Genomic DNA, 22640 nt, shown 5'->3' with positions numbered 1-22640 from the left:
GCCTTTCCGTGTGTGTGTGTGTGTGTGTGTGTGTGTGTGTGTGTTGCGCCAGGAGACGGGCTGAATGAGAAAAGATGGATGTGGTGGTGTGCAGAAGAGAAAGATAATGAATGAAGTCCACCGTGGGTGGCGAAGATCATCACTAAAGCGTAATGGGTCCCAACAGAGGAACGGGAATATTGACCCGTCCATCACTCCCCCCCCAACTCTTCTCCTCTCCCTCCTTATTCCTTACAAATACAAACTCTCACTGGTGTGTGTGCACAGCAAATAGAGACGGAACAAACAATGCCAACCCGCACATTGTCTTGGCAGGCAGACACACTTCCCAAACTGCTTTTTTTTTTTTTTTTTTTTTTAATCGTAGAAACCAACATCAGCGTGTGCGTTCCATTGGATCCAGTTCTTCTGGAAGCAAATGGAAACTTTGTGGCCCCTCACAGGAACTGTTTCATCGAATATATATGAACTGTGAAGAAACTCAAAAAAAATGTCCCTTCAAATGCAGAACGGCAGCTGAACCGTCTCTTATTTGACTCACTTCAGGCAAAATTCTTTGATATGGATTCTATGGAAAATTGCTCAGAGCAATTTGGCGTGCTGGAAGCAGCTTCAGCAACATTTTTTTTTTTTTTTTTCCCCTCCTTCACTCCTGAACTTTTAAAATCTGGCGAACCTTCCCCTCCCTTCACTCGGCTGGTATTTCTCTGCTGATATAAATCACTTGAGTTCTGAAAGCGAACAGTGGTGCACACCAATTCTCTTTTATTACTCTCCAACACCGACGAATCTGTCTCACTTTGACAGCAGCCGCACCGTCCCCGTCTTGCACCGCCCTGTTGTTCCCCTGCTTTCTTTCCGATTGATTTATTTACTCATTCATCCGTTCATTAATGAATTTATTTATTATTTGCCTTGTGTCAATGGTCAACAGACTGAAGGGTCTGAGCCCACTTACTGTCATCAGAGGCAGCCGCGGGATCAGCCGGTGATTATAGTGATTACAGTTTGTGCTTACATAGGGCTCCGGCGCTTTGTGCCACATCTCCCCTCGTCAGCTGGCAGTCTGACTTCTAATCTGCCTGTTATAACAAACAGCAGACGAGGGAACAGTAGGGCTAAAAAAGCGCTCCGTGGACGGAAAATCAAGAATGTGGATAAAAAGGGGTAGTTTATGGCCAAACTGCGAAATTGTGTTTTGTTTTGTTTTTTTTTTTTCTGTTTTGAAACCTGGTCTGATCAATGATTGCTTCCAGATGAACATGTAATCCTTTATCAGTCGCTGTCATTATGCGAGCAGTGGAGAGCACTTTGTAACGCTGCTGTCAGGGTAGCAGTGATCCCAGGCTTTTAAACTGGGGCCTGTCCCGGCTCATATGGAGGAGGAGATGATTTAAATGACAATGTTTGATAGTTCCCTCTGATATTATAGTAACTAAGATAAAATATTAAAAAAAAAAAAATGTATTATTACACATTATACTTTTGAGTGTATCATACAAAAAGGTGTAGCACATTTTGCAGCAATGAATAAGTATAATAGCACGTGCTTCTCTTCTACATCCATTCATTTACCTCCTGCGTGTATCCCAGAAAGCTGGGAACCACCTGCTGTTTTGCTCTCCCTGCATTGCGCCTCGTCCTATATGTTTATGAATGCATCAGTCACTGGGAATCCTCCCCAGCCGGCGGTTCAAAGGGCTCCGTCAGAGCCGAGTGTCTGATGAAATCCTGATTACCCTCCTAATTGGTATTGTGAAGCCGTTGCGGCACGTGGTGCGGGCAGCTTCTCTCCCCATCGATCCCTTCTCCCACTCCATTATTGATTTGTACTTAATACATTTAATTGTAATTATTTCTCCACCTTATTTTATTCCCCTGCAATGTCCAGGTGCCTCCAGGATGCTATAGGAAAACTGATCAGGGGGTATTTATGGCTCTGTAATGGTGTGTGTGCATGTGTGTAATGATTAAAAAAAAAAAAGTAATAAATAAATGCACATCAGTGGTAAAAAAGGATTTGTAATATGGGTCAAGATAGATGTTAAGGCAGAGATTAAGTTTCCAATCCATGTTAAATACACATTACGACGTTTAATCCCTCAAGAGAAAGTTATAAACCGCCGTATGATTAAAATTTCAGATTTGATCGTAGCTTAACTTTTGGGGGAGCATCTTTAAATCCAAAAATACATTCCCGCTGTCCTGTTTTTTAATGGTTTCCGCAGATCAAACAGGTACTTACGCTCCTCTGTGAAGCAAGTCAGCGAATGCTTTCTATCTGGTTTGTAATGGAAAAAAAAAAAAAAGAAAAAAGAAACTGCGTGTGTTGCCATTTATACGTCCGTTCTTTGGCGCACTCCGGCTGGTTATATCTCTTTTATCCATCTCTCATCTAATCCTGTGTGACACCTAATCTTAAGCAGTGTTCTCACCTGCTGATTACAAGCTCCCTCGGCCACCAGCTCCAAACAGAACAGAGCCGCGGAGACGGCAGGGGGAGACGCTGCGGAGACGGGAACGCTGTCTTTTTAATTGTTTCTCCGTTTCATAGGCTTTGACCCCCCGTATTTATTTGACTGGCATTTACTGCCTGCAAATTAACTCTTCATGGGTCGAGACAAGCTGCCGACAGCTGACTGAGGCCGGTGACTGAGTGAATTACAGAGGGTGTGTGTGTGTGTGTGTGTGTGTGTGTGTGTGTGTGTGTGTGTTGGGGGGGGGGGGGTGGTTCACGATCCCGTTAAGCTCACATGGGAAGGAGTCGGCAGACCATATCTCATTACTGAGTAGGCTCAAAATGAGATGGGCTCCTTTTTTTCTTTTTTCTTTTTGCTTGTCCCTCACTGGTTCGATTGATTAGTCGGCAGCCAATCAATGTTAATTAAGGTGTAGAGAATCCTTTAATTGTGGCATATGAATCATTGTGTCAGACCCCGCCTTGACCTTCACAGGACTCAGACTGCGATTTGCCACGGTGAGAAATAAATACCTTTTATATATTGTGAGATAATGGCGGGCCGTAAATGACCACGGATGTGACGGACTGCCATTCCGGATATACGGCGTTCTCGCTGCCTCATTAAGATCACATATACTACGAAGGATGTCAGAGAGATCTGGTCTGCTTTCACATCTGATTATTTTCAGTTTGCAATCAGATACAGAGCTCCAGCGGATCAATACCTGTCAAAATATTTAGGAATGAATGCAGTTAGGTAAGTGCTGTGTGTGGCGAGGGGCTCTCTTTGCATATGAAGTGGGGGTTTGATTGATGACTGCCAGAAACAAAATGGCACAGGAGAAGGCCACCGCCACCGTAATTGTTTTCTTTAATGAAGACCTACGTCTCACGTAGCAGCCGATTTTGCGCCGAGTGGGCCGTGTCCTCTCCACCTCCGACGCCACCATCCATCATGCCTTAATAACAATGTACCCCGTTCATGCTACGCCACAGTAAAGACACAGTAAAGTTCTCAATTGCACCCTGATTCAGCCCCGTAACCTTTTCTGGTCGCACTTTTCTCAACTTGGATGGTAGAACGATGGGGCGCTGTCGCAGCTCTGATGCAGTAAAAGAGTAACAAATCACATTAGTGCCCTCACCTTACTGCACCGCTGTTTAAAAACAGACTCTTTCCTCTCCCATAAGACCATTTAAGATTGTTCGTTGCAGATTGAGGAAACGCCTGTGCATGTTTGCACTCAATAATGCACAATGTTTTCATTTCATTGCTTATTTAGTGCAGTCATTGTTAAAAAAAAGGACACCAAAACAGAAATGGCTCCATGCTGAAATGTTGCAGCAGTGCTGCGAATGGTGCAGCTGCCAGACTTTTGTATTTTACAGACACACACATACACACACACACACACTCTTGCTTCTTTGCCTAGCAGCTTAATTATTTAGCAGGTATCATCCTCAAGGTGGCAGACTGGTGGAAAAACAACCACTGGTTGACTCAGCCAATCATCAGCGGCTTGTTTATTTACAAAACCTCAGCAGACTTCCAACTATTACATTTGAGAACTGTTACCTTCAGCAAGTTCACCATTATTCCACAGCCTTAGTTTTCTCTCCTCTGATTGATTAATTTGAATCCAAAAAAGTGGAGCACTAATTTAAATATACACTGATGTAAGATATTAATTTTACATTAGACTGTACAATTCATTTTCTTTTTCAGGGATGTTTTTCAGTCTGAATTATTCCAAACAACAAGAACTCATTGCTTTCGCCGTCACTTCCCACAAATTAAAGCCGTGATTAATGTGCTGCTGTATATTGTAGCCAGTTTTTGACCAAATCCTTTTCTTTCTCGTTCCAGGTGTAACAACAGGACCCAGTGTGCTGTAGTGGCCGGACCAGACGTGTTTCCTGACCCGTGCCCGGGAACCTACAAGTACCTGGAGGTCCAATACGAATGCGTTCCCTACAGTACGTACCCCACAGTCCTAACCGCTGCATAATACTCCAACCCATTCTCATTTCCTCCTCTTAACAACAGTGACTCATGAGCAACCCAATAAACCTGCACACTGGTAATGTTCCAAACGCTCTGAAATATCTCCAATGTGTCATCCCGTCTAGTACAACAGATTAAGGCCCAGCGGTGGGTGTGATAACACATGATGGGTCCTGTAACATGAAAAACATGACACCCCGTCTGAGAACAGGATGTGATATTGACAGTGTTGTGTACAGTGGGGGGAAAAAAAATGATGCGGTTTGTCGACGTTCAGTCCCACCAACCGATTCAGCGCCGTTGTTTATCAGTTTGTTAGCGTCTCCCGTTTAACGGACAGGAGATGAATGCGTTCCTCGTTTTCTGCATCCTGCATCAATCGTATCAACGGGCTTAGGTTTAATTTTACTGAACATCTACATTAGGGTCTTGGTTGTGTAACGTATTGATGAAGCGCATTCTGTGTAATTAAGTACTGAAATCATGCAGCGATTAGATTATATTGTCAGTAACATTAAATAGAAGAATGAAACACCTATATATTGCTGTATTTCATCACACAGTTGTTATTTCACAGTTGGTAGTTGTCACAATCCTCCCATTAACTCCACCAGTCCGCGGCTCTTGGTCTTTGAAGAAACCTGTGTGATCATGTTGAGTCTTTGTTTGCTTCACAGCAGGGACGGCCGTTTGCCTTTCATCAGAACCAAGCGTACCCATAGTGTCCGGTTCAGTTCAGCTCAGTAGACATCAAAGTAACGTTCAGACTGCCGCGGCATCTCTGAGGGAGGGTAAATAAAAATGTTTTAATAAGGGCAGCAGGTTAAAACACGCTGACTGTCTGCTCGGAACCCAAATGGAAAGATTTGGGTGGGGAAAGGAAAGGATCAGCATGGAGTGACAGGATGGCCGCAGAGAGGGGAAATCCAGGTGAGGGCAGAGGAAGTGGCACGGACGGCGCCATTTGGCCTCCCGTATTGTTTTATAGTGACCTCTGGAGTGGAACGCCAAAGTTACGATAATTACGTCCCATAAAAATCCCGATGGTCTGTAGATTTCTCAGAAGTGGCATAAAAACTGGAATTATTTGAACATGGGTTCAGGGGAGTCTCTGCAGAGTGCAGCTGCTGATTTGAAGCAGGTTCGAGCAATTCGCATTCAAATCAAAACTATCTTTCAAACTTTTCATGTCCTTATGTGGCTCTTCCTCAGTGCTCTGACAGTAACTTTTATGCTTTTTTTTCCTACCTGTGATCCAAAGTTGGAAAATATCTGTTTTTTTTTTAGGGGGCTGACTCCTTGAAATGTGCAGATTTTGCTTTTTCAGCTACTTAGTGTATCTTACCTGGGTCACATAGCTGAAGCTGCAGTGGACAGTAATGCAGTTTTAATCAGACGTCAAATCTTGATTCCATCAGAATAATTTATTTGGCGTTTTCATAGTCCGCTGATGTAAACATAGAAGCAAGACCGCAAGTTCATTCATGTATAAACTATAAAAAAGGCTTGAAAACACTCCTGGAAAATCGATTTAAGAGGAGAAAAAAAAAAACCCGAAAGAAAGGCCTGTAAGAAAACACATAGAAATCAGAAAAAAAAAGCAGGTGACAAAGCATTCCCCTCTGCTGCGTCTCAGAGTCGCAAAAGTCTATAAAGTGTGGCACGTGTGTGTGTGTGTGTGTGCACACATGTCTGTCGGCTTTGTGTGTGGCGAGGAGCGAGACCCCGAGGGAGCAGATGGTCCCAGTGGCAGGTCCACAGTCCAGAAAGTTTCTGAAGCAGCAGTCCTGCATGAGCGGTTCTCTCCAGTCAAGAGAAAATAATCCACTTTGTTGCATGAGGAGCACAGATCTACCTGTCATCCTGTGAGATTCGTCTTTTTTATCCGTTATTGGTGAGTGGTTATGTTCACTTGGTTACGCTCACAATCTCCTGTTAAAGGGTTATTTGATACTTTTTCTTGACCTCATGTCAACTTGATAGTTGAACTTCTGCGAGTCCCCTTTTTTAAAATGCCTAAGCTGACTACTTTTTATTATATTCCACAACAGCTTTCCCTTCATATATTTTCCCCGAGTCTCGTCTACAGTTCTTCATCTTTGATCATCAAAAAGGCGCACCAAATTAAATGTATCTGCAGCAGATGAATATATTTCATCTCCAGAGAACAGATTTATCACAACAAATGAGTCTGTCCACATTGAATTTTATTCCAGCTGACGTCTGGGGTCAGATTCTCAGTATTAATCAGCTGTCGTGAGCAGTGGAGTCAGATGAAATAGAAGGATGTGACATAGATTTTTTTTTTTTTTTTTTTGTATTTGTTATCTTGAACTGCAAGATAAAGGCCCCTTTGAAATATCGTCTGCTGTGAAAGTTTCCAGTGAGAAATTAAAATGAAAGTAAAGAAAAAATAAGAGTGAAGGTTTGCAGTCCCCTGGCCCAAGCAAACAATCAATGTCAGACGCAACGTCACTCATTGGTTCAGCTGTGCAACTTGGAGACAGTAATTCTGGTTTCACAATTCCATTAGTTGCTTGGCTTATGTCACCGCAAGTCCCATCTCATCCAGAAGCCATTACTTTCACTGCAGGATCCCGCTGTAATTCTTTTAAATTTATGTATATACGCTATATTCTGGACATACTCGAACGGCGTGGCCGCATATCAAACATATTGCTCGTTCAGCTTAGAGGTTTGGTTTCCAGCCAGTCGTTATCGAAGCGGCACTGCGACTGACCTCCAGTCCGACTGGACCCAGCTGAACCCAGAGCCCTTAATTATTCCAGGCCGACTGCTCACGGTTGGATCGCTAGTAAAGTTTCCAGTCCCATCCCATCCTGTTTTTCATTACATTCACTTTATTTTCACCAGTGTCACCTTTAAAAAAAAAAAAAAAATCATACTGAGGCACACAGTCACAGGCATAATGACTCCCTATAAAAAAGAAGCGACCACCCAATGCAGGGACTTGCTTTCCTGTCCTAACACAATGTAAAGTAATTGCCTTTTTGACCAATGGAAAGTCTCCAATAATCATGAGAGCCACAGCACTTTTGGTGCCTTCTTTAAAGCAATGCATTTCTTAAAAAAAAAAAAAAAAAAAGCATGTCACAAAACAACAACAGTCCAATAAATTTGGAAAGCCGCGTCTGGCGGTTTAATTGCGCGAACATCCAGGCCTCCTATTAGTGGTCCACCAGGGAAGAATATGGAGGGATCTTATGTAGCATAACTATAGATTGTGCACAGATATCACCTAAGGATGGAAAAAAAAAAAAAAAAACTGTTGGCAACTCATAAACATAGCAGAAGTCATGTAGGCGTTTATTTGTATATTGAGTAGGTAAGCAAAGTGTAATCTCAAGCGGTCACTGGAGACGGCTTCTCAGACACATTTTATCGCCGGATATGAATGAATTCATGTGTGACAGCCCACGAAGCGACCGTCATGCTCCCAGAATGAAGCAATCAGGTGATTTTTGGCTGGAACGATCCACGTTTAAAGGCGCTTTTCTGTTTGCGTGCTTACATGTGCTGATTACGGCTGCTCAGCTCAAAGTGACGGACGTATGCTTCGAGCCGAAATCTCCCTCTGTCGCGAAAGTTGACGAGAAGTATGCATATTTTCTTTGTGTGTTAATTGGCACTGAGGTATGGACGGAAACATGGCAGCTCAATTGTGGACGGGCTTTTTAACACAAGTCTCCTTTACCAAGTTCCTGAGACCGGCTGAAGGATTTGAGTGTTTAATAAGGGAATCAGCCGCCCATGACTCCAACTCTCCTTTAGCGGCGGACTCTCGGCTCTGTATTCCACTGACAAGCTTTCCCTCTCGGTCCTAATACTCCCCTCTTTTCTTCTTCTACCCTCCCTCACTTTCACTTACATTTTGTCCTTTAAGTGCTCTCACTGCCCCAAAGCCCTGCAACCCCCAACCCCCCCCCACACCCAAACGTATCCCTTTATTTGCGACCTCTGTTCCCTCACTCCAAAGTCTCAGGCACCCCCTCCACTCTCGACCACCTTCACTGACAGCTTTTATCTGTATTCTGCTTGGGGAGCGTCTTCTTCTTCTTTTTTTTTTCTTAAAGGATGAATTACCGCTCTTCTCTCCATATCTTCATAAGCCAGCGAGATTGTGCAGTCAGATCCGCCGTTAATAATGGCAGAGGAGTGTGCTAAATCGATGGACACATACCGCAGATACAATATTGATTTTATTAATTTGCGATTTGATCCGCTCCATCAGTTGTAATGTGTGTGTGGGGACGAAGAAAAAAAAAAAATGTTACAGCAATTACCGCCATGAGTGCCAGTGTTTGCCTGTGCTGTGTGTCGGTGTCACAGCACAAGACGATCCATCATGTTTTCATTTGAGCTCCCGTCTGAATAATTATTTGATATGAGCTGCGAGTTTGGAGCGTCGAGGAAATCGCATCGCACTGAACGACGACGGAGGCAGAACGGCGCCGATAGTGAGGTGAAACAATCAAAATGACACTCAGACATATTGCATTTGTTTAAAAAAGGAAAAAAAAAAAAGTGAGCACTTAATACAGAACCGCTGATAGAGAGTGAATGTATTTATCCCTGTCAGTCTTCTGTGAACACGCTTTTCTTGTATCTCCCGGAGGATACGGTCTTTATTTGAACCGGTGCAGCTTGTGCATGCTCCCCCATGCACTCTCCAGATTAGTGAGGCTACCTCCGGGCAGAAGTGACATGCTGACCCTTTATGATGACTCATAAACATGACTGTGCTCCGGTTGCTGACATGCGTCGCCGCCACGCCTCCTCACCTTGACTTTCCACGGCTCAGCAGGGAGATGCTCATCTATTCTCTTAGTGCCTTATTAAAGCCTTTCTCTCTCACACTCGCTCCGTCTTTTTTCTTTTTTTTTTTTTTTTTCCCCCTCCCTGAGTAACTTTCACTTTAACAGCTCCTCCCAAAGGTTGAGCTCATGAGAGGTCAACACAACTGCGCCTCCCTCCCTGCACAAGCCGCCGTCTTTCCCGGGCTGTAATGAAGCTGTGAGATCCCCTCAGTGGCCCCTCAAAAAAAACTCCCGACTTGTCGCACGAGGAGATACAGCCAGACCGGGGTGGTAGTTCTCTGACATCTATTCGCTTTGCTTGGTTGTATTTCTCGCCTTTACCACTCACCTCCTAAGGGTAATTAGAGGTTTATTTGAGCATCATTTCCATGATAAATTGATTGAGTTGGTCCAGGCAAAATGTGTCCTTTGGAGGAAACACTTTGTTCGGTTAACTTTTCTTTACTGACACTTCAGATATGTATGGGAAGATGAGGCGCAGGGAAAAAGCGAGAAAGAGGAAGGCAGTGGGAGAACAAAGGGAGAGAACCTGCTGGCAGTCTATTGCTATACATAAGCCACTAGTTCCCCCCACTGTTTGCAGCTAATAAGGACAATGTAAAATCCTGTCTGGCGCAGTGGGGTCCAGCTCAGCCCTGTCAGATACATCACACACTTCGGGAGCTCAGCCAGGACATGTAATCACGCAATCAATTTTCCAAATGAAGTGGTGTAATCCGGAGCCGATGCATCAAAGAAAGTTACCGTTTAATTCGACAACTTTCTCTTTTTCCCCCCCTCGTTCAACTGACATAATTGGTTTTTAATTTATTTTGCTAATAATAACATACCTAACAGGTTCGGGGTGGGGGGGGCTCTAATTGAATAATGGAGTTGATTGTTTTGGCAAGTTTTGCTCCACACCTGCTACCAATTTCGATCCTTCTGTGTTGGCAGGTTAAACCATGGAATTGATGCGATGCACATGGCCATCATTTACAATGAAGCTGGGCGCATAACGTGGCGTGATTACTGGGTCTGCCATGCAGCGGTCGCACCCGATGTAAACGGCAACCGTGTGGCCCCGAGGAGACCGTCATCGCAGCAGCATTTGCTGTGATTCGGCGACTCCGGGCTCAGTTTTCGGCTTTTTACGCTTCGTCCCAGTGGATGTTATCAGTAGTTCCACTAAGGAGATTCCATGAAAGCTCGGTGCCTTTATTTGCCCTTGAGCTCTCCAATCCATGCTCATGAGATCTCGGGGTGGGTGTCGACATCGTGACAGCAAATGCATCACATGGACCACACCCTCCACAACGCTGCGTTAAAATGCCAGTGAGCATTAACCTGCGTGTTCAGACACCCCACACACACACACACACACTTCCCACCTGAACGACCAGCTCCGCTTCCTCCCATGTGTGAAGGGGGCTCTGTAATGCCATCCCATCGCTCAGTGACAGCTGACCACTCCCCGGCCCACGCAGCAATGCTTTGATGGCCGTGACTTTCTGTCAACACGCCTCACGTCAGATTCACTCTGACTGCCGCGGTCTGAATTTGTTGAAGACTGCCAAAAGAAATACAATTCAGGGAGAGTTTGTTCTTGTTTTTGGCACTTCTGCATCTAGTTTGTCCAGTTTAAATAGTTTTACTGTCAGTCAGAGTGGCCACCTCGAGGTCTCGCTGGTGTAACACAGTCTTGGCTTGAGGAAAATTTACAGGACCAAATAAAAAAAATTTCGGCTATTGAAAATGAGCGTTGGATGTACAATTATGAACAGTGATGGTCTAGTATTTTTGGCATTAACTCAATCAGACAATCACTTACAAGTTATTCAGTTCAGTTGAACTTTTCTTTTTTTTTTTTTTTAGTATTTTTTACCCCCAAACAATATTTGCTGTAATTCCAATAAGAATTTAACCACATTCAAGTTTTATATTTTAGTCCATTTTTGTAATTCTGACAAATTCAGAAAGTGGAGGCGTTCGTTGACTGCACTGATCAATAAGGTTAAGTTATCATTTCAGAAAACATGTTTTACTTGTTTGTTAAAATCATCCTGAAATATAACCAAAAACTGAATCCTGTTTAAAAAAAAAAAAAAGCAATAAAAGTGCAGTGCTGTTCTCAGGTGTACATTTATTGTATGTGAAATACAAGATGAAGTACTTCACTTTATGTTCCCTGTAATAATGAATAATTAACGGGCCATCTGTCTATTGTGGCTGAGAGTTTTAAAGCACAGTAGAAAAAAGGTAATCAAGAAACGCCAGTGCCAGTAATGGGACGAACAATACCGAACAAAACTGTTCCGTTCCCGTTATAGAAGAAATAGAATTGCACATGGGAGCAGTGATCACCAAAAGTGGATAAATTGCTGTGTAAAAGAGGTGAATGTGGACATGAGGAAACTGTTTTGCCCCACTAATAGCTGAATAAGCAGCTGCAATCTATCAGGTTCCTGTTCTGTAGCAGCTGCTTTCTTCCTCAGTTACATACATGATCACCGTCACTTCTTTTTTTTTGTTGTTGTTGTTTTTTTTCCTTCTGATAGTTACATAAAAACATGCAGAGTTGCTGAATTAGCAATTAGAGTGTTTGCAAACACTTTTTCTCCTTTATGTAACACCAGCAGGGCTTCTATCTTGTTCTTGTACAGGTTTCCTCTGTCAGCTGCGTGCGCACACACACACACACACACACACACAAACACACACACACACACACACACACACACACACGTACATGAGCGCATGCGCGTCTTCCAGACCTGTAGGGGTCGGTGACAAGTGTTGAGGATATAGCACTAATTAGAGATTGGACACTTCAGGGAGTCGCTCCCTTTTTTAATGATCATGCTACTAATCAGAACCCCCCCCCCTTTTTTTTTTTCTTCTACTTCCTGATTTTCTTCTTTGTTCATTTGTGCTCCACCAAGTCCAGCCTCAGGCCAGCGTAAACACTTGTTCCTCTACCAAGCAACCTTTTTCCCTCCTCTCCTCCGTAATTTCAAGGTCCTTGAAAATCAAGACATATTTTTGGAGGTGCAATTAGGTTATTTCTGCTCCAGTTGCTGCTGTGTTCCACAAAAATGTATTTAATTTTGTTTTTGCCGAGGCTGCGCTTGTCTCTCCTCCCTCCGCTTGTCGGTCCCACGTGGGTTAGCGGGCTGGATGAGCGCCAAGTCCTTGCACCTGTCCCTCAAAGAGAGACACAAACGCACAAACACACACACACACACACACGGACGCACACAAGCTTGCCTGCAGACAGGAGACGAAGCATGTACACGCACACAGCATCCTGCATTGTCAAGGTTATAAGATAGCGTAGCGCCTTCCCAGTAGGAGGGGGAGAGACGGCACTGGTGAGGGAAAGGAGACGCTGGGGAGGCGATTGAATAAGTACCAGAGGGGAACACAAAGAGAGCAGACAAGTGGTTGAGAGTAAAAAAAAAAAGGCGAGGAAGGGGGGGTGGGTGTTGAGAAATAGAACCTGTAATGATGGCATGGGAGAATCATGAGCGCCAAGCTAGGGAAATGATAAGGGGGGGGAAAAAAAAAATGGGAGAGATGAAGAGAGAATTCACAGAAAGAGAGATGGTGGCCTGTGTGTCCTCCCCCATCCTTAGGCACATGCTATTCAAAGCCCTGTAATTTGTGTCATTAATTAAAAAGCTGATGGGATGAAGTTAAGGGGTTTGTACTCTGCAACTCCTTGGTAGACACACAGAGAAAGGAAGTGGGGGGGGAGGCTAAGAGAGAGATCGGGGGTGGGTTTCAAAAAATATTGCTGCCATTTCTGCCATGAATCTCTATTAGTGGCTAATGATACCATTCTGATACCTCTCAACCATTAGTGTGAAATTGGGAAGCATTAATTATTCAAATGAAAATCCATACAGCTGCCGCTCACATGACGGGGTCGGCTCTCGCATTAGCTAAAGGTCCCCATTGTTAGCTGCTCGGCATGTGTCTCCACCAGAGAGCGGACCACAATAAGTATGCAGAGCAGACTGCCAGGTGAAAATGTATTTGAAATTATGAATTATCTGAGTAAATACAGGGAGAAAATATGTAATACCACAAGAATGAAGCAGAATTGAACCTTGCTGCTTATAGGATATGCTATCTGACAGCAGCGGAGTGATTCAGCATGGTCTGGTTATGTACTCCAAACTGTCAGGAGCTGAAATGTGAGCACACGAGCAAAAGCCCCTTATTCGCATTGAAGGTTTTGATCATAATGAGCAGCTGCTGCCTTCTTCCGTAACCGTAAAAAATAGATTATTTCAGTATCATACATGTGGGTTGCCTGTTCAACTTATTAAATCAGCCACGACGGCCTGGCCAATTAGACGAGCTGGAGAATTCAGCCATGTTGCTTTAGCAGAGTTTGTGTGTCTGGCTGTGTGCAAAGCCAAACTGTAATAGAATCCAGAATGTTTTTTTTTGCACATTTCCAGAAAACATTGTAACCTATTACACTCTTTCCATAACAGCCGTACACCGGCACGAGGTTAAAATGTTTCACCATTCCAACACAGAGTCATGGTATTATTGTTTCTAATTAAAGTTTGAGTTGCACACAGGTGTGTTGAAACAAGGCTGCTTAAAACTGGCCAAAAGATAAGACTGCTGACTTTGGGCCACGTCCAGATTTCCCTGTGTACAGGAAGGTGTTGGTTGAAGAAAAGAGTATTTGTCACTGGCAGATCCCAGTCAGAGGTTTGGCAGGTCCAGGAGACATTTTCCAATTTTCTACTTGTTTCCTATTGCCACCGGTGATGGTTTTCTTTGTTCTGGTTTGCTTTGGCACCCAAGCGAGAGTCATTACTACTGGTCATTGCTTCCCACTTGGAAGAAGTGCCAGAACCGGAGGACTTCTCTGAATGGCACGGGCCGCGGCAGAGGCAACACGAGGGCAAGGTCGTCTAACAAGTAATTGCCAAAGAAATCTTGAAGTGGCAGCTGAAGCTAAATTTGGCCCTTGAGTTGCTTGAAGGGTCAGGAGCTACAAGGGCCAAAAACACCTGAGTGGAATCTGCAGGGCCTTTGTTTAGCAGCGGCTGTTCCATCTGTAGTTTAAATACCGTCATCCTGTGATTAGCATTAATGCTATCGCTACACAAATAAGTGGATAGGCTCTTGTATGTATACTAATATATGATGTTTGAAAGAGTCTGACATTTCCATGAGTGGACCAAGTGCTTTGGAGCGAGTGTACAGATCATCTTGTTATGAAGAACCTGAATGGGGTATTCAAGTGTCTATTTTGTGCCATGGATGAGGATGTAACCCTTTCAAGAGAGGCAAAGGCTGCTTTGAGAGGGTTTTATTTTCTGATGTGTATTTGTCTGCAGATTTCTGAGACATCAGAGAGAGTGAGGACAGAGGAACAGATGACTAGAAGGAAGAATAGAAAAGGAAGAGATAAGAGAGAACTAAGTGCTTTTTAGTGACTCAGTGACAGCCATGACCAAAATCGTATTAAGGTCACAATGGGGTTGGTGGGGTGGAGTAAAGAAGCTTTTCACATGAATCAATTCTCTGCCTCGGCTTTTCTCTGCGGCTCCTCTTGTATCTGTGGCAGAATAAATGTGGATATCCGCGGCACATATCACAGGTATCTTTCAGTCTGCGGAGTGTGACGTGAGTAGACGTGGCGTGAACAAATCGGTTTTGAGCGGTCTGACGGGTGACCTTGTTGCACCTGGGTGGCGTCTTCCGGTCAAGCAAAAGGGGCCGCACGCCGGACCGTAGCCCTCGGGTGTGGCGTATTTCCTTATCAGGGATTTCATCCACATCCTTTCCTCGCTTCTCACACCATCTCCCCCGGTGATTGCGTCGCATACCACTTCTCACATCCCCGCCACTAATGCCTTTTGCTATAGATCATTACCCCTCTCTCCCCGTCGCCACTGTTAGCAATCGCTCAATCAGAAATGCCCGGCCTCCCCTGTGGTCCCTGTTGTGTGTACGTTGCTCATGGGAGGTGAGGAGGCTTCGATCTGAGACATTCGGCTGTTTACTTTGATTTGATCCGCGGGGTCCGCGTGCAGCTCACAGCTATTGGCAAATTTCTCTTTTGCCCGCTCTGCCGATTCCCGCGTAGCCCAGAGCAACTGTTGCTCATGCCTGGACTTATTGTGTCGCAGTGACAGCTCGAGTGTTTGCTGTTAATGAGGTGCCGTGCTGCACCGGCGTACAAGTTTATGATCTGACCAACACAGATGACTCGTTTAAAGCCTTGTCCCCTCCCTGCTATTTCTCTCTCTCTCTCTCTCTTTGCTCTATCCCTCTGCCAGTACACCTCTCTCTCTTTTTTTTCATTGACTCTCCGCCTTGCATTAATATCGTTCTCCTCTAATAACTTCCCCATCTTTCAAAATTTACCCCGCCTGCCCCTACCCACTGACCTCCATACCTCACTCTGTTGCGCTATCCATTTGGAGGAGAGGACTCTTGTAAGCCCTAGTAACAGAGGTTAATCCTCTCTTATTAGAACCAGGATTACTGGAGGGGAAGAGACCGGAGGAGGCTGGCCGGGTGGATGCTAACCCCAACAGCAAGTGGAAGAGACGGACAAAATACCAGGAGCAATATAACAGGCTTGTTCACAGAGGAATGACAGAGAAAGAGAATAACTTTGGTGGTTTTCAGCACGTCTTCAATGTTGAAGTGCAGTTATTCACATATATTTACTTCACAGAAATCATGTCAGTCAGGTAAAAAGCATCATCCTCAAATCGATGTTTCATATTTGAAGTAAAACCTGCTTTTACCTATAAGGATCAGCACTGATCTATAATTGACTTATCTGTCATATTTTTTTAAAAGCCTCAACTTTTTTTCTCCAGCAGTATATTTATATTGCATCTTCAACAGTATATTAAAAGGTAAAGTAAGAAATATTTGTCGAAACCATCCTGAAAATAATCATCAGAATGTAGCAGAGAATTCTTCTGAAGGTAGCATGTTAGAAATCCTCTCACAGTCCGGTTAGTCTTGTAGCAGTGATCGCTCGGCATAATTTAGGTACTCAGTGTGATCTTCCTTCTAAGTTCCATTGGGTACTTTTTGCTTTTAGCTCCTGTTTTTGTGTTTTTTTTGTTTTTTTTTACAGAACAAATGATTAGGCATTGCTACGGCATGTCTTTGCTAGAAATCCAGAGATTTGCTTTTAGGAGAACAAAGCCAGAAGAAACAGGTATTACACAAGACGAGCGCCGCCGATGCTCCGCTAGTGTGATTCATCTGTGGAGGACTGAGTGTAGCCATTCGAATCCTGGTACACAACGAATGAGTGGACTCGGAGCCCTTGAGGAGCAGGTCTTGATCTGTTTCCAAACAAACTCTGGTGCAGATTGATTGAAGGCTGAGTGCAGCACAGACTGAACGTGTCCAAACAAAGTGTTTCCTTGCAGCCGATCTTCACTGATGTGTGCAGTGGAGGAATTCCTGCCACTATTTCACCTATTTTTTTTTTTTAATGCATGTTACCAGTGAGCTGTTGGCTGAGAAAGGTACTGCTGCTGGAATCCCAGGAGCACGTTTAGCAGGGCACCAGCTATTGTTGTGGAAGCTCTTTGACATGATATGCATAATGAAAGTGTTTAGTGGAGCATTTGTTTGCACATTTTTTTTAATTATTTAATGTTGCTGAAATGCACATGTGACTTCTTTGGAGAAGGGCAACAGCATTGAATGTAGCCTGAGGCTCTTCAGATGGTTTGTGATATGACTAAAAAGCTGAAGTTGCATTTGGAAGTGTTGCAATCATTTCGTCTGAAAAGGAACTAACTCACACCTGTATGGTGATTTCAATGGTTATCATAATAAAATAATACCTGCACTGATCGAACGATACGTTTGTTGGGCATCTGCTGAGTCAGCTAATCTTAACAAACATCACAAAACAGTGCAGTCACCGTGTAAAAATGACACGCGATAAGTTAAATGGGAAAAAATGGGGCAACAATAACTACTTGTTACACTTATTGTTTGAAACACAACTGCACCCAAAACCCAATGGTATCAGTCTGTCCTGTAATACATTTTTATACACTTGTACCTTGAAGTTAAAAAGCCCACATGAAAGCCGTCAAATGTTTGAATTTATGGATGTACATGAAGTTGCCTACTCTCTCATACATCCCCATCCCACTGCCATCGAGTTGATGATGAAGACCTGATTAATTTGTCTTTTTCCAGCAGGCTCATGTGTGACGCGGCGCCCACTCTCTTTATCTCTCTCCCCTTTCCAAAAGCTTCGGATTAAATGTTTTATGTGTCTATTCCACTAACTCCGTGCTCCTCTTGTCCTTTTGTGTGACTGTAAAATAAAGACAGTTATCACATCATTAATCTGTTCTTTATTTTTTTCTTTCCTTCTCTCCCCTTCATGCCTAAAAATAGAAGTGGAGCAAAAAGGTAACTAAATGCCAACAACTTCTCCTTTATTCACCCGCATCTTCATTCAGTCATATGCTTGCTTTTTTTTTTTTTGTTTTGTTTTTTTGGTGGTGGGTTGGTACAGCAAATATTTTATAAGTCTGTGTCTATTGATGTGGTTAAGCATGCATTTCATGGGGATATATTTGTGTATATATTCTTTTTTTTTTTATTATTTATTCACGCAGCAGAAGCAGCAACAGCCATGCCAAACCTTAATAGTTCATTGGGCATTGATTTCTTTCTCATCAGCAGCAGATGTGAGTTTGACACTGCTACAGCCACAGTCATGCTTTCGGATCGGAGCCATTACAAGTCGGCTTCCCACTGAAATCCGATAACCTCGGGATGTTTTTATTCCATGTAATAACGGAAAATTATTCCAGCTCTGCTTTATCAGCTGCATAATATTAAAGTGGAGGGCTATACAGGTTGATCAATAGCTTGTCCAATAAGCTGTCAGCATTTTTCATTATGGCTCTAACACGATGATGGCTATAACCTTCAGGGACTCACGAGTCAATACCGGGGATAGATCATAGCAGTTGCATTCTTACCTTATCAGCACTGTATGATTCTGCAAAACATACTTTATGCTAAAGCTCGACTTGAGCCCCGGGAGCTTTCTATTAGCAGTGTTTCCTTTTTCCCTTCGCTGGACTGGGGAGAAAAAAAAAAAAAGTCTTTGTCAAGTGGTCACTGTGAAGTTGGACTGATGTCAAGGATGGAAAAGCAATCATTAAAAAAAGAAAGAGTCAAGAGTTCTGCTTTAATAGCCGTGCTGTGTTACCTTTTTACATCAGCTGGAAATATGTCCTTTGTCAGACGTTAAATACGAAGTTGGATTGAAGATGGAAATGTAATCATTAAGCCAGAGTCAAGAGTTCTGCTTTAATGGCTGCGCGATAAATTTTCGGTTTCATAGTAGTCATTAATTAATGACATATCGCTGAAATCTGTGGCAAAGAGAATGAGCAATGAAGGTGAAGGGAAGAGGTAAAACATTTTATGGAGATGACAGCGCCGCTGCGCTAACAGTTGTGAAATTCCCCATGAAAGCCATGATTGCCTTTGTTTTCCTTTTGCTAATATCTTCCATTCCTTCATCTCTGCGCTTACAACTTCCACATTGTCCGGTGTGTTGTCAGTACAAAGCTTGCCTGTTGTGACCTTGTGCCTTTGCACGCGGCGTGTTATTGGACAGTAGAAACGGGCCCCTCTTAGCATTTAGCAGAGCGGCAATCCGGAGATGTGTGCCGAGACCCGACGTCCGCGGAACACACATCGCCGCATTTTCACCCCACAGGTAGACAACATGTTTAATCTGAGGAGATTACAAGGGAAAGGAGCCTCTGTTTTTCTTGTCTCTTTCTCTTCTTTCTCGGGGCACGCAGCTTTTAGCTCTCAGCGGATCTGCAGCTAGAACCTGTCAGCCCTTTGTCAGGCTCCTCGCCTATTACGGCGAAGAGAGCCTCTTTCACACACATTTTTCCCGACGTGGGGAAAACAGAAGCCTTGCACCATCGAAAATCTTTCTTGTTCATTTCTCCCCAATGTGTGTGTTTTTCTTGTGTTATCATTGCCTTTTGTTTAAATGAGACTGTGTTAATGTTTTTTTCATATTGCCTTGACTAAATTAGTTCTCTTATAAATCATAAAAGCGACGCCTGCATGCATTGCCAATAGTAATTTGACACCAACTTAATCATCTTGCACTTGCTGCTCCACCTGGAGGTAAGGCCCACAACAAGAAATCGGTGATGACCTAAATCTTTTATTTAATATGAATTTGCAATCCTGTATTGCTATATGAAAAAGCACAAATCAGAATTTGAATATTTAACCAATCCTGATTTTACCTATTGTTGTATTGTTTTTCTTTTCTTTTCAGAAATTAGATTTCATCTCCTTAGGAAGAATGAAAATTATAACTGCTTCGTTCCACTGTGATCCGTAATCAACTCAAATTAGCTTTTTGCAAATTGCGCCCACTATTGACCTGTCCCAGCTGCATTACCTCGGCCCAGCTTTATCAGATTTGAGTGCAAACCAGGTCACATGTAATTAGTTTACTGTGTGTGGGGCTGTAAATCATGCTGCAGACTGAAAAATGTCATGCAGATGAAATAATGGAAAGGCAGTCATTAAACAGGTGACGTCATTTCAGGGTTTTGGTTTTTTTTTTATTTTGGGTTGTTTTCTCTCTAATGCTGTAGTCAATATTCACAGCGTAGCCATTTATCACGGTTTCGGGGTCTGGGTGTTTACTGCTACTTATTGGAAACAGCCACTGAGTGTTTCAATAGAGAGGGAAAAAAAGTGAAACACTTTTTTTTTTTTTGCTTTCCTCTTCATTTGTATGTGAAGAACAGCCACCCTGAACATTCTAATGTGTGTGTTTAGGTGAATGTGGATGCATTAGCACAGCGTGTGGTAAGTTTTAATAGCATCTCCTGAATTGTTCTGACTAAAAAGTGAAATGGGGAGACACAACCCTCACAAAATGTATTCCCCCCCCTCACGACAAACGCCACATTGGTTTGTCCAGTGACATTGTGGCTAATTGCCTTGAGAGCCAGAGACAAACAACTTAAGAAGTATCGTATCCTAATAAGATCAACTGTGGTAAGTATTTGGATCCAAAAGTGCACTTAATAAATTTGCGATGCAGCTTGAAATAATAAGAAAAGGCATCTCTGTCTTGGTAGTGCCCTTATTAAATTTAATGTCCATGCTTCGTATAAAAGATGTGGTCCCAAATTTTTAGCAATTGAAAGGACTGTGCTTCTAATTATATTCTCAATTTCTTTTGATCTGAATCTGATCGTCCCAACACTAATGAAGAGAGTTTCATTGTTCATGGACAGTTTTGCCAGTCTGTAATGATCTACTTTTTACCTGCCAATGTAACTCTGCATTTGTCTTTCCCCATTTTTGGCTCCTCAGTATTCCTGTGCCCAGGGCTTCTACGCAGGGTGTACCAGAGCGAGCACCTCTTCGAGTCGGACCACCAGTCGGGAGCCTGGTGCAAGGATCCCCTGCAGGCCTCGGATAAGATCTACTACATGCCTTGGACACCTTACCGGACAGACACCCTGACCGAGTACTCCTCCAAAGAAGACTTTGTCGCTGGCAGGCCGACGACCACCTACAAGCTGCCGCATCGCGTCGACGGAACCGGCTTCGTGGTCTACGACGGGGCGCTCTTCTTCAACAAGGAGCGAACGCGCAACATCGTCAAGTTTGACCTGAGAACTCGCATCAAGAGCGGCGAGGCTATCATCGCCAACGCCAACTACCACGACACGTCTCCTTACCGCTGGGGGGGCAAGTCAGATATCGACCTGGCCGTCGACGAAAACGGCCTCTGGGTCATCTACGCCACCGAGCAAAACAACGGGCGGATTGTCATCAGTCAGCTCAATCCCTACACGCTCCGAGTCGAAGGGACCTGGGACACGGCCTACGACAAGCGCTCGGCGTCAAACGCCTTCATGATTTGTGGAATCCTCTATGTAGTCAAGTCCGTGTATGAGGACGATGACAACGAAGCAACAGGAAACAAAATTGACTACATCTACAACACAGAACTCAGTAAAGACGGATTTCTGGATATCCCATTCCCCAACTCGTATCAGTACATCGCTGCCGTGGATTATAATCCCAGGGACAATCTGCTGTACGTTTGGAACAATTACCACGTTGTCAAGTACTCCCTGGATTTTGGAGCCCTGGATAACAGACTCGGTAAGACACAATTTATTTATACTTTCTGTGAAGCGCTCACACTCTTCTATTATTGAGGTATTATAATTTTCAGTATTTGTTGGCGTATTATTCAGTGTTTCAGAGTGGGAGTGATGTGCTACAGTATATGTAGAATTACATGCAAATGAAATTGGCAAGTTGAACGACTTTGACGTGCAAGAAAATGTGAAAACCAGGGGAATAAGAAAGGAAAGGAATCTATAATTGCATGCAATTGATTCTTGCCCAAAATAGAGCTCACATTTGACAGCTTTTTTTTTCTTTTTCTTTTTTTTATGGATTAAAAGTGCAGTTCACTCTTGCACTCAGGTTGTAGGCCTGCAAAAACTACATGTTGAGTTGTCCATCCGTCCTACTGGTGTACGGCTGCGTCCAGCTCGGAGTCATGGGGGGTTGGAACTGGTTCCAGCTAATGATGTTGAAGGGCAAGTGCTAACCAGAGTGCTCGCCACTGCACGACCACACCGCCAGCCAGAGAGCCGGTTTAGTTCCCTTTAAAATTTGACATTTGACTGTCGTTCATTGACGGACAGACCCTCGATCACATCTAACACATTTTCTACTCTAAATGATTGTTGTTTAGTGATATTCGCATCAATACTCAATACTATCATCCGTTCGATCTACAAACAGCCACTTTTAATGCTTTGAGAATAACATCATTCTCACATTTCTTTGCTCTGCCCAACACTTTTGTGGTGTGGGATGTAAAGACTGGATTTGGCATTGTAAAATGTTTACACTTTCGGCCTCGTTTTTTTCATATCTTGATGAAACAGGCTCATGAATATACCTATATGTGATATAACAAGCCGAGAGTGTGTGGGCTTGTGACAATTGGCTGTCGGGAATGTTCAATGTGTTGATTTTTTTTATTTCAAATTACAGCAAAGAGAAGTGAAACAAAGTTAAGTCCATAGACGAGAGAGTGTAGATAGATTTTTCACATTCAGATTGTTGTCTCATCGTTTCTTCTGATAATGAAATTTATTGTACGGTCGTGTAAATTAACTAGTGTTCCATCTATTGTGATCTTCTTGTTGGTCATAACTTCCTAATGTTCTCCACAGTGCAAAAACTGTAAAATTCAAACTATAAATAAGTGAAATATGAAAATTCCTGGCCACAAAAT

At 43.4% G+C, this 22640-nt stretch overlaps 1 protein-coding gene across 16 annotated transcripts in view; it reads left to right on the top strand.

Annotated features, from left to right (window-relative positions):
- Window positions 1-22640, top strand: part of LOC115385933 (adhesion G protein-coupled receptor L3) — a 157468-nt gene that overhangs the window by 49875 nt on the left and 84953 nt on the right. For 9 of the 16 annotated variants that reach the window (XM_030088027.1, XM_030088028.1, XM_030088025.1 and 6 more), the window contains exons 3-5: window positions 4329-4438; window positions 17705-17719; window positions 20678-21487. In XM_030088027.1, coding sequence (XP_029943887.1) covers window positions 4329-4438; window positions 17705-17719; window positions 20678-21487 — 935 coding nt within the window. The remainder of the gene's footprint in view (window positions 1-4328; window positions 4439-17704; window positions 17720-20677; window positions 21488-22640) is intronic. The other 7 variants (XM_030088036.1, XM_030088034.1, XM_030088035.1 and 4 more) reach the window with 1 other exon arrangement.

This window comes from Salarias fasciatus, chromosome 3 (genome assembly GCF_902148845.1).
Source record: "Salarias fasciatus chromosome 3, fSalaFa1.1, whole genome shotgun sequence".
Lineage (NCBI taxonomy): Eukaryota > Metazoa > Chordata > Actinopteri > Blenniiformes > Blenniidae > Salarias > Salarias fasciatus.
This window is presented reverse-complemented; position numbering and strand designations above follow the sequence as displayed.